Genomic DNA, 11,836 nt, shown 5'->3' with positions numbered 1-11,836 from the left:
TGCAGACTGGCATTTATAGAGAGGTGGGTGGGAGGACCATCCACAGAGCAGGTGATGTCAGCTCAGGGCAGGAGGACTCACAGCTCTGCACTTGCCCTCCAACTCCTTTCCCTTCACTAGTGCACAGATGTTTGCTGTTAAGTCGTTTCAGTCATGTCTGACTCTGTGTGACCCCATAGACGGCAGCCCACGAGGCTCCCCTGTCCCTGGGATTCTCCAGGCAAGAACACTGGAGTGGGTTGCCATTTCCTTCTCCAATGCATGAAAGTGAAAAGTGAAAGTGAAGTCGCTCAGTCGTGTCCAACCCTCAGTGACCCCATGGACTACAGCCCACCAGGCTCCTCCATCCATGGGATTCTCCAGGCAAGAGTACTGGAGTGGGGTGCCATTGCTTTCTCCAATAGATGTTTAGTGCATGTCTACTCTATGCCCGCCTCATGCTGCGACAAGGATAGAGTCCACTGTCCAAGCGGGAAGCCCCAATCTGCCTTTACAGACTTATGACTGTCATCTCTGAACCTCGAAGCCAGCTGAGTGCAAGGACCTGAATGCTGAGTGCAAGGTCCCTGACCCTGTACCTTCCTGTCTCATTCATACGCCTGATTCTCATGACCTCTCTCCCACTTGGATAACTGAGACCAACTCTTCCTGTGAAGAGTCTGCCACCCTCCCAGACTCTCCCCTGATGGTCCCAGTCAGAAACTGAGTGCTAGCCTCTGCCTGCATTATAGTAACTCGCATTGTTTGTATATTAACTCTTTCTATCCATGAATTATCCCCTAGTGAACAGGGAAGATTCTTGAGGACTGTGACTTGTATATCTTTATTTTCTTGGAGGTTAATAGCAAACATTGCAATGATATGTGCTTAGCAAGCGGATGGCTATTCACATGCACACATATACAGAGACATATGTGTATATGCACGTGGTTGTATATGAGAGACCCATGTTAGAATGCACGCATGTGTTGCCATAAAGAAGGCTGTGTGCTGCGGGATTGGGAGGGGGAGGGTCGCTGTCTGTTTCAGGCAGGCCTTAGGGTGATATCTGCTCTTGAACTGGGTCACTGTGGGTGAACTCACTGATTCATTCATTGATTCCAAGATAATTTAATGGATATGTACACTGAACATGGGCTTTCCATGTGGCTCAGATGGTAAAGAATCTGCCTGCAATGCAGGAGACCTGGGTTCCATCCCTGGGTCAGGAAGATCCCCTGGGAACGGGAATGGCAAGCCACTCCAGTATTCTTGCCTGGAAAATCCCATGGACAGAGGAGCCTGGCAGGTGGCAGTCCATGGGGTCCCAAAGACTGAGCAACTCACACACACACACTGAACCAAGGTACTAAGCCACATCCCATGGCTACTGTAATAAAACACAACTCTGCCATCGTGGAGTGACCTTCAAGTAGGGGTGTCAGACAAGAAAAGGGGTAGTTTCCACCAAGTGTGGTCAGTGGTAGGAAGGAAGTGGGCACAGGGCACTGTGATATCAAAATGCATGGTGCATTTCCTCCAACATCATGGGGGTGGTGCAGAGGCACAGAGGCTTCTTATAGGGAAGATACACTGGTAAATCTTCAAGGATCAGTAGGAGCTTACATATTTGCCATTCCAGGTAGAGGAGTGCAACACGACCTGCAAGCCAGTGGCTCAGGGGGTTCGGGGTGACAGGAGCGAGGGTGAGTGCAGACAGACGGAGGACAACGGTGGATCTTTTATGCCATTTTGAGGGCTTTGGGTTAAGTCACCATGGTGACCATGTGACAATAAAGAGCTTTGGAAGGATTTCTAGAAATAGCAAGAGGGCTGATCCTTGGTTTTAGGAAACTTTATTTTCCATCCTCTGAGGACTCATCAGGGGACATTTTCACATCTGCTTAATTCACTTGAGTGAAATTTCTAACTGGCTTTATAATTTAAACTAGCAGACACACTTGGTACTGAGAACAGAGTCCCAAGTCAGTGACTTTTCTTCTCTCCTGGAAACACTCCTTGGTGGTGAAGGAAGCTGAGTTGTGAGTGCCCTCGGGGAGGCTGCGTAGGTGACACAAATGACTTTGAGCTTTGTTGGCCATGAGGTCATGACCACTTGGCAGGTAGACACACCTGTGTAGGTCAGCTCTACCTCAGAGCATCTTGATTAAGTAGGACAGAAAATTCCTAGAGTTAACATCAGCATTTCTCTAGACTACTCCAGAGGAAGCCTCTTTCACCAGTCACCCCCTTTCACACGTCCCTAAGTTTCCCTGACAAGGAGGAGCATGTGACACCTCCTACCTGAAAGGACAGCAGGGGACTGTCCTTGAAGAGCTCCAGTTTGTACCCTGACTGGAGTCACATGGGACTTCAGAGATGGACAGAAGAGGTATCTAGATACTCACAAGGCAGAGTCAAGCCAGAACAGAGCATTTTTATTGGTTCAGGAAGTTCAGTCCCCCTAGGGTCTGCCCTGGGTTAGGGAGATCCTGGTCCTGAGAGTTTGGGGCACCCTCACATGGCCGTGGACACTGCGCTGAGTCCAGAGATGAGGGCAGCTCTTCAGAAGCACTGGGTAGGAACGGGAAAAGCAGAATTCCCATCAGGGCAGTAACAGGCCGGAAGCTGGCTTCAGGACTCTTTTCTCTTGACCTGAGGAAGAGAAGGTGTGAGAGTTACAAGGAGCCAGGAGTGCTGGGGACCGAGAGGAAGCAGGTGTCCCACTGACAAGACAAATAGCAGGTCTCCTCCCAACATCCAGCCATTGGGTTTTCTGGTGACCCCAGTTTCTCCCGCCCCGCACGGCTCTTCCACTGTGATCACAGAGGTGCAAGGGGTCTTCTGAGGCATGCGGGTGAACCCCCTCTTCCTCTCTGCCCACCTCTGGTCCTGGTGGGGTCTCTACATTCCTAGGTCTGTGTTGCTGCATTTCAAGTGTCCCCTCCAACCTGCCTGCCCCATCCTGCCCCCTCCTTACCATGGCCATCAGCACCAGGGCGCTGACCAGCACAGCGTACAGGGTGGCCTTCCCCAGCAGGATCTCATAGAGGAGGGTGGCAGACAGGACGCCTTGCTGATAAGATGCTGTTGGCAGGAAGGGAGAGCAGGTAGGTACCTGTGAGCTGGTCATCTGTGGCCTCCTGCCCTCATAGCCCCCACCAGGGTCCATGGGTTCAGCATTCTCTGATTCCAGAGCAAAGATAATAGGAGGTGGGGACATAGGAGGAGAAGGACACTTACCGGAGGTGACGCCACAGTCTGAAAGAAAGAAAGGGGAGGGAAGTGGATGAGAGCCTGCATCTTCTAAACCCGATTCAAAGCTAAGCCAGCCTTCCTCAGTCCAATAGCTGGCAAGATGCTAAATCTCGGCAACAACCACGTGAACTTGAGTGGATCCTGCCCCAGCTGAGCCTTCAGATAAGACTCAGCTTTGGCTGACATCTGCTTGTAGCATCTTGAGATAAACAAGCCAGCTAAGCTATGCCCAGATTCCTGATACATTAAAACTATGCAAGAATAAATACGTGGTATTTTGAGATGCTTAAAACAAATAAACGAAAAGACCTACTAAGTTAGCTTTTAGTCAGCACTGACCCCCAGGCTCAGAGCAGCCTCTGAAGTCCCAGCACTGCCTGTGCCAATGTGGCCACAGCATCCTCAGGGTCATGGAAGGAGGCAGCACTGGAGGGGATGGGCACCCACCACTGGGACCCTGAGCTGTGCAGGCGGGCAGGGAGGGGACCCACCAGCACAGCTGAACTGGGCTGAGGATCTGGATCTGGGGGAGGAGTTCGCCCGAGGAGGTGCCCTGTCCACCCTCTTGCTGGGCTGCCCCCCCGCCACCCCTTCACTCTGTGTGCAGCCTTCCCGCTCCTCTCCCTGGATCTCTCCTCTGTCAGCTCTGACTCCCTCCCAGCCGGCTCACCTGCTCTGCCCCAGGCCTCGGCGCTGATGTTCTGGGTGACGGGCTTGGCCCTGTCCTGCTCCTCCCACTGGTCCTGGTCTGTGAGCCCGTGGAACTGGACTTGGCATCGGAAGTGGTTGCGGGGGTTGTGCCAGAAGGCCGCGGTCACCCTCAGCCGGCTGCTCAGACAGTATCTGGAGTCATCCCGTGCAGGGTCCTCCTTATAGGGCTCAGGGTCCGTGCTGACCCCAGTTGTGACCTGCTTCCTGTTCACCCACCAGGTCAGCTCCACGTGGTCGGGGTAGAAGCCTGTGGCCAGGCACACGAGCGTGGCCTTCTGGGTCCGGGAGATCTCTGCTTCCGAGGGTTCGAACACAGCCACCTTGGGCGGGTGGACCCGGCTCAGATCATCTGGAAGGACAGGGGTGGGGGCCAGGACCGGCCTGAGAGCTGGCTGGGTGTGGCAGGGGGTTGTGTGTGTGTGAATTGAGGGCAACAAGGAAAGGGGACACGGCATCATCATAAAATTATATAGCAGGAGGTTCTGTTTGTTTAGGGGTCACCATCCCAATCTTCTGCTATTAGTCACCCTCTTTCTTGGTTACCCCGTGGATACACACTACTGACTGCCTCCTGCTCTCCCTAAGGTGGCATCATATCCTGAGTTTTCTGGCTTTGTTTGAAATGTCTTATTCTTGCAGCCGTGTTGGAAAATCCATTAAGTGAGTATATCTGTTTTCTTCCTAGCTCAAATCCCTCTTTGGTGCATGACTATCTAATTTTCAGACCTGGAAGTAATTATAGGAGAGCTGAATAAGCCTGGATTTTGAGACAGAAGATTCCTCCTAACAATATGACCTGGAAACCAGACTGACTGAATCTAATAATTATTTTTCTGTTTTTGCAGGGTGTATGTGTTTACCTGTTTGAGTGATAACACATATTAATTAGAATTAGCCATTCTTCCCTGGGATTTCCCAGGTGGCTCAGTGGTAAAGAACGTGCCTGCCAATGCAGGAGACATAAAAGACGTGAATCGATCCTTGAGTGGGGAAGATTCCCTGGAGGAGGAAATGGCAACCCGCTCCAGTATTCTTGCCTGGAAAATCTCATGGGCAGAGGAGCCTGGCAGGCTACAGTCCATAGTGTTGCACAGAGTCGGACACAACTGAAGTGACTTAGCATGCATACATATTCTTCCCTAGAAAAGATACTTTTCCTGTTATAGCTGACATGCTTTTCTCTATATTATACTGAACCCACCTTTTGTTTTGCTTTTACATGTAACCTGCTTTGGGAAGCCTATGTGCCTTTGGCTATTATCCTATCTGATGTTTCAAACTGACTCCTACACGGGTGCTGGGGTGTGTGGGAGCTTGCCCAGAATGGCTGGAACCCCATTAAAAAACTGTTCTGAGGTTGAACCCTGTCTTATTTCTTATTTCCAAACCTCCCTACTGACTTTGGAATCCTAGTTCCAGTCATGCATTATATTCAAAGCAGCAAAAGTGTTGAAATGAACAAACCCCAAAGTCTGAAGGCCAGTTCATCAGAGGGTTCCAGGCCCTTTCACACGCCTGACAGATGGGAGAGAATTTCTGAAATTGTCGGAAGGCAGGCCCTCGTGTGAGGACGTGGAGGAGTAAAGTAAAACCAAAAAACACATCTACCTTTCAAGCATCCTCCGTGTTGCCAAAATGCACTGAGACCTGTGTTTAGCTCTGTTCTGGGAGCGAGTTTGTGGAGCAGAAATGTGGCAAACCCAGATGTCTCCACTTTATCCAAGTTTGGGGAATGTTTCTATTGAGAAAATCAAGCCCCGGTTTGTGTCTGTGACACAGTGAGGATACACAGGAATGGAAGGGATGGCGGCATCCTCTGAGTCCTCTACAAAGGATTTGCACACGATTTGTTGTTGCTGTTCAGTCGTGTCTGACTCTGTGTGACCCCACAGACTGCAGCACGCCAGGCTTCCCTGTCCTTCGCTATCTCCCAGAGTTTGCTCAGACTGGTGTCCATTGAGTCAGTCAGTGATTCCATCCAACCATCTCCTCCTCTGTCGTCCCCTTCTCTTCCTGCCATAAGGATTTAGTCTCTTACAATTTCAGAACTCCAAGAGACCACCATTGTCATCTCTGTTTTATATTTACATCTCCGAGGGCCTGAGCCAGTTTAGGTCACTTTGCAAATTGCACGAGAGCCCCTCTTCCCCCAGAACTGATGCATTTTGAATCCCAATGATCTGTACTTTCCAATCTCCACCACGTTCCCTGGCATGTGCTCCCATCTGCAGGGCAAAGCCTGCTCCAGCTGACCATTCTGGTAGGAGCTCAGTGGCCCATTCCTCTGGCTGTGTCTACAACTCCAGCCCAGATCCACCTCACCCTTGCCCGCTTCCTCCCGAGGGTTGTGATGGTGTGTTAGTGTTTAATCATGAGCCACTGGCTCCATTATCTCAGCACAGATTCTGAGGCTTGACACTATGGGGCCTCCAAACTATTACTCCTCATTCTGCCTTGTCTCTTGCTAAAAGGGTATAAGTTTCCAGTTGTAACAACTTGTTCAGGCTTACCTCCTCTGACCCCACCAAGCGCAGTGCTCCCCAGGGACACTCCTGCAAGCTCAAGTGATGCTGTGACCTGGACCTCTGCCCTCGGGGCTCAGGAGCCCCCCTCAGACCAGCTCAGTCTCACCAAGCTGCTCCCCCACTGCCTCCTGGTCTCTTAAACCAGCTCTGGACGACACGCATGGCTCTTGGAGACTGGTGGAGACACAGGAAGGATGAAGGACAGACAAGGATAGACGAAGCACGAGGAAAGCAAGGACAGGTTCTGAGCTGGAGGGAGGTGCTGGGGGTAGGTTTTAACATAGAAGACAGGGCTATGCGCCAAAAGGGGCTCAACAGTGCAGGATTGGAGTTAGAATGGGGGTGGGAATGGAGACGATCAGATAAGAAAGGGAAAGCGAACAGCACACCTGCCAAAACAGGAGCGATGAGGAGTCCTGGAGAACAAGAAGAAGAGGGAGACAAGGCTGGAGACAAAGCACAGGTCCTCAGAGCCCTGGGCCAAGTAGCCGCATCAGACGCAGTGCAGCAAGCTGGAGGTGCTCCCTTGGGAGGGAAAGGTGGCTCTGACCCCGCACGCCCTTGCACCCCACTTCCCACCCGATACCTGTCACGATGAGCCTGGTGCCGATTCCAAAGTGGAGGGGCGAATTATAGGCCCACAGCTGCAGGTGGCTGTGGCAAAACCCCCAGAAACCTCAGGCAGGGCAAAAGTCTTAGGTCCTCGAGAGCCGGAATGACCATTTTTTTCCCTGCTTGGGTTCATGGCGCTGGACCAAAGGGATGCCACCAGGAAAAAGGCCTAAGCACAATCTGGGGAAAGGTGGGGAAAGAGGAAGAAACTTCGGAGGAGCCGATCCACGCATGTAAGAAGGAGGGGTGAGCTTAGAGGTGTGAGGAGGCAGCTTGTGGGCAGAAGACTCAGATGAGAAACAGAGGCATCAACCGAGCTGCCTCTAAAGCGAGGGCAGGGGGCTTCCCTGGTGGTCCAGGGGTTAAGAGTCCGCCTGCCAGTGTAGAGGACACAAGTTTGATCCCTGGTCGGGGAAGATCCCCTATGCCGCGGGGCAACTAAACCCATGCGCCACAGCTACTGAGCCCAAATGCCTAGAGCGGGTGCTCCACAAAGAGAGAAGCCGCCGCAATGAGAAGCCCGCACACCACAGCTAGAGAGTAGACCCTGCTGTCTGCAACTAGAGAAAAACCCGCATAGCAACAAAGACCCAGCACAGCCACAAATAAATAAGATTAATATTAAAAAAAAATAAAGAGATGGCAGACCCAGCTCCTCGGAAGCCCCACGGGGATCAGAGTTTAGTTGACCTCCTTCCGTCAGGGCAGGGAGGAGAGACAGACACTCTGGTCCCAGAGACAGCGACCCCACCTCCTGGGTCCTGCATCTTACCCAGGACGGCGAGCCAGGTCCCGTGTCCAAAGTTCTGTGCCTGGTTGCTCCACAGCACAATGCGGGTGTGGCAAATCCCAGAGTGGCTGGTAACATGGGGTCCTTCCTTCCAGAGACGACCTTCCCCAAGAACTTCTGGGGGTTCTCACACCTTCTCTGCTCACCCTTACCCTCAGCCTTTTCTCTGCCATGTTCTCAATCCCGGCCTTCTCTAAGGGGAACTTCTAGAACTCCAGCTTCACAGCACACCATCCCCGGGGAAGACCTGTACTCACCCAAGACGGAAAGCTTCGTCCCGTTGCCGAAATAGAGTCTATCATTAGTCACACAACCCTAAAGACTAGTAGGGAAACTCGCCTGCACCTCCGAATCCTTCCTCCCCCCATTCACCTGTGGCTCTCCTGTTCCTTTCCTTAGCAGAACTTTAACTCCCAGGGTGGAGGGGGTTTACAACCTACAGTGCGGAACTCCCCACCCGCCTCTCCTGTGTCCATCTCCTTTCTGCAGGCGGGAGAAAAATGGAAGGACTGACAGCTCCGGGGCCAGAGGCTCTCCCATCTACCCTGGCTTCGATGGGCATCCTCCAAGGAGACAGGGGATGGACAAGGTGACCCCTTTCTGAGATTACTTGCCTCCCAGTAGGGAAACCAGGCTTAGCCGAGCCCGCCCATGAAATTACTGGAGATGGAGGCTGCCCGCCTCATCAAGACAAGAACTCACCAAGACAGGAATTCAGATCTTCCTGATAAACACGCGCTTTAACCTAGGCACCCAAGACAGAGGCCCCATCTGGACTCTGCCCCTCCCTGCATGTTCCCAGCCCTCCAGTCCTTGCTGGCTTACCTACCGCAGCGAGCCGTCTTCCCTCCCCGCCCCCCACCCCAAAAAAAGTAGAAGTCTCCAAAGCCAAGACTCCAGGATTCACTTCAAAACCTCCCCTCCTCTGCTGAGCACAGCCGGGATTCGAGGAGAGGTTGGGGCGTTCAAGGATCTCTTCCCTCCCAAAGACACCAGCCCCCTTTAAACACCCCGCATAGCCTTCCAGAGCTTTCCAGGGCCCCCGGACCCCGGGACCTGGGTCATCCCTTTCTTCCTATGTTCCCCTGGAGGGAGTGCTCCCTCATGGTACCCACCTGGAGACCCCAGCCTTACCTACAACCGTCAGCTTGGTCCCTGGGCCGAAGTGATAGTCATAACACATCAGAACACAGCCACCCTACAACGCACACCTGGGACCGCCCTCCCCTCCGAAGGGCCAGGAAAGACCCGGACTGTGTCTTACCTACAACCGTGAGCCTGGTGCCTTTTCCAAAGAAAACCTCAGTGTTCACACAGTGAAGCGGAGCAAGGAGGAAAGCAATTAGAGGCGGGCAGAGCAGACGGGGTCTGCGTTGGTGTCTGATGGACTCTGGGACTGGGAGTCCTCTCCTGTGCTTTATGGATATTGCACGAAAGAATATTTTTGACTCTTGACTCTTGGGGCCTCGGAGCATGGACAGAGTCCATCCACAGGGCCCTGAGCCCCTGTTTTGATTCTTCCTGAGGGTTCATCACAGGGATGTGGGCCTGGGGATGTGGGCAGGGTCCCAGACATCCATGAGCATCCATGGCGGGGTGCTGGCATAGTGCTGACTTCTTGTTTCATAGAGTGGGTCACCTCCCACGCACCTTCCCATTGACCTTGCCCTGGGCAGGGAGCGGGTAGTGTGGGAGTGGGATAAAGGGTCTCCCTGAGTCCTTCTCCTTGAGGCCACAGAGGCATCTTCTTACATCTGGCCTTTCTGCCTGGAAGCTTCAGCTCTGATCCAGACCTGTCCTGCTCCATGGTTTTGGCTTGACAGGTAAATGGTGGGGGGAGGTGGAGGCCTTCCAACCCAAGCCACCCTTGGGCTGGTGACCCAGGAGAAGAGCGAAAGATGATGGGCATTGGGACAGGCAGAAAGGTTTTTGTAAAGGATTCCCATAGGGTTGAATCACCGTGGCCCTGCTGTCCCCACAACGTTACAGCTTTATACAAAAACGGCCCCTCCCATGGGCCCGCCCCTCGGAGAGGGAGTCTGGGAGGATCCACCAGAGAGGTGCCCCCTGAGGACATTGGAGGGCGAGGGGTGACATCAGCACTCTGGGTGCGTGTTAAGGGTGGCGGGGGTGGGGGGTGTGTGGCGGGTACAGACAAGGCCGGGGGCTCCCTCCTCACCTCGTGCCCTTTCTTCAGGGCCTTCTCGGATCCTCCGAGCTGTGCGCCTTTGTGTCAGGGCTGGTTGCCCCGGGATCCGCCCCTCTGTAGGCTGTCTTCATAGTAGCAGCCCCTTTTATCCCTGGCCTGCCCCTGACGCCAGGCACCCAGAGATCACACGTTTTATCTGAGAATGGGGTCCCACAGAATCCAGACTCTGCCCCTTCGGACCAACTCAACCTCCAGGGTGGTCCAGAGAACACCCACCAGGTACACAGAGGTAGAGCTTTCCCAGGCGTAAAGTCATAGCTGAGAGCTGTATTTCTTTTCTTTTTTTGCATTCACTTTAAAAACATTTTTTCTTTTTAAATTGGAGGATAATTGCTTGACAGTGTTGCGTTGTGTCTGCTGTACAGCAACGTGAATCAGCTATAGCTCAGCTCAGTGCACTGCAATGACCTTGAGGGTGCGATGAGGGTGGTGGGAGAGCTGTACTTCTAATCAGTGTGAGGTGAGGGGGGAACCGCCTGTGTCGTCGGCTGCCTCACTTCTCATTGCGGACTTCAGACAGCAGGGTTCGGTAAAGGGCTTTCCGGGACACTGAGGCGGAGAACTGGGTGAATACAGCCTTGGGAACTTTGAAATGCAATCGCTTGGTCACGTAATTGTAGTCAAGGTCTTCTTCCTCTTTTTCCCTAAAGGGCAAACATTTTAAACTTTTGCCAGATATTTGATTTTCCCTGCACAGGATGACCTTGAAACTGAAACTGCAGTTGAGTAGTCTCGATCTCATTTCACTAGATGGCGCTTTCTTTTGTGGCCTTTCAGACTATGACTCAATGTCTAGGAGCAAAAAAAGACAAACTTGACCACATAATGATAACATTTGTAGGGGGAACATACACAGAGTCAAAGATAAATGACAATATGGGGAAAGCATTAGCAATTCTCATCATGAGGGCTGATCTCATGATGATGAACTTCTAGAAATCAATAAGAAAATAATCCAGCAGTGCAATAAAAATGAGAAGGTTCCGAAGAAAAGATCCAAATGGTGCTTAACCACAGGGAAAAAAAAACTCTTGCAGTGATAAATGCAAACTAAAACAGCATTGAAATGTCAGTTTTCACCAATTTGAGTACCTGAATAGTGGAAGACCATTCTATCACCGGGCTTCCCAGGTGGCGCTAGTGGGAAAAGAACCCTCCTGCCCTGGAGGAAACAAAAGAGACAGGTTGGATCCCTGGGTGGGGAAGATCCCCTGGAGGAGGGCATGCCAGCCCACTCCAGTATTCTTGCCTGGAGAATCCCAAGGGCAGAGGAGCCTGGCAGGCCTATAGTCTATAGGGTTGCAAGGAGTTGGACACAACTGAAGCAAGTTAGCACGCTCTGACATTCTAAATAATGCAACTCTTAATGGGAGCAATTTGTAACTATCTATAAATATTATGACACGACTTAGTGACTAATACCACCACCACCATAAATAATACAAATGTTCTTACTTTTTCACCCAGAAATTCCACCTTTGGGAGTTTATCCTGTAATTACTTTTGCATACAAATGAAAACAAGTGTGTAAAATATTTGCATTATTTGGAATAGCAAAGGATTGGGAAAAACGCAAGTACCCATCAGTAAAGGATTGGGTAAATAAATTGTGACACATTCACAAAACAGAATATTATTCAATGCTAAAAATGGATGAAAGCGCTTTATACTGCTATGGAAAGCTTTCTAATATATACTGTTAACTGGATTAAAAACAAGCGGTAGAATAAGGTTTCTATATGCCACCTTTGC

General features: G+C 51.6%; 2 protein-coding genes across 2 annotated transcripts in view; both read right to left on the bottom strand.

Annotated features, from left to right (window-relative positions):
* Positions 1-11,836, bottom strand: part of LOC100300510 (T cell receptor beta constant 1) — a gene marked incomplete in the record, with an annotated part of 535,695 nt that overhangs the window by 16,209 nt on the left and 507,650 nt on the right.
* LOC509513 (uncharacterized) overlaps positions 2,397-11,836 on the bottom strand; it is a 283,704-nt gene continuing 274,264 nt past the window's right edge. The window contains 7 exon segments of the mRNA NM_001080904.1: positions 2,397-2,634; positions 2,960-3,066; positions 3,223-3,240; positions 3,908-4,297; positions 9,010-9,048; positions 9,829-9,837; positions 9,840-9,849. Coding sequence (NP_001074373.1) covers positions 2,614-2,634; positions 2,960-3,066; positions 3,223-3,240; positions 3,908-4,297; positions 9,010-9,048; positions 9,829-9,837; positions 9,840-9,849 — 594 coding nt within the window. The 3' untranslated portion in view covers positions 2,397-2,613.

Source organism: Bos taurus, chromosome 4 (genome assembly GCF_002263795.3).
Source record: "Bos taurus isolate L1 Dominette 01449 registration number 42190680 breed Hereford chromosome 4, ARS-UCD2.0, whole genome shotgun sequence".
In the NCBI taxonomy this organism is placed as follows: Eukaryota; Metazoa; Chordata; class Mammalia; order Artiodactyla; family Bovidae; genus Bos; species Bos taurus.
Note: the sequence above shows the minus strand (reverse complement) of the source record. Positions and strands in the feature narration are given on the sequence as shown.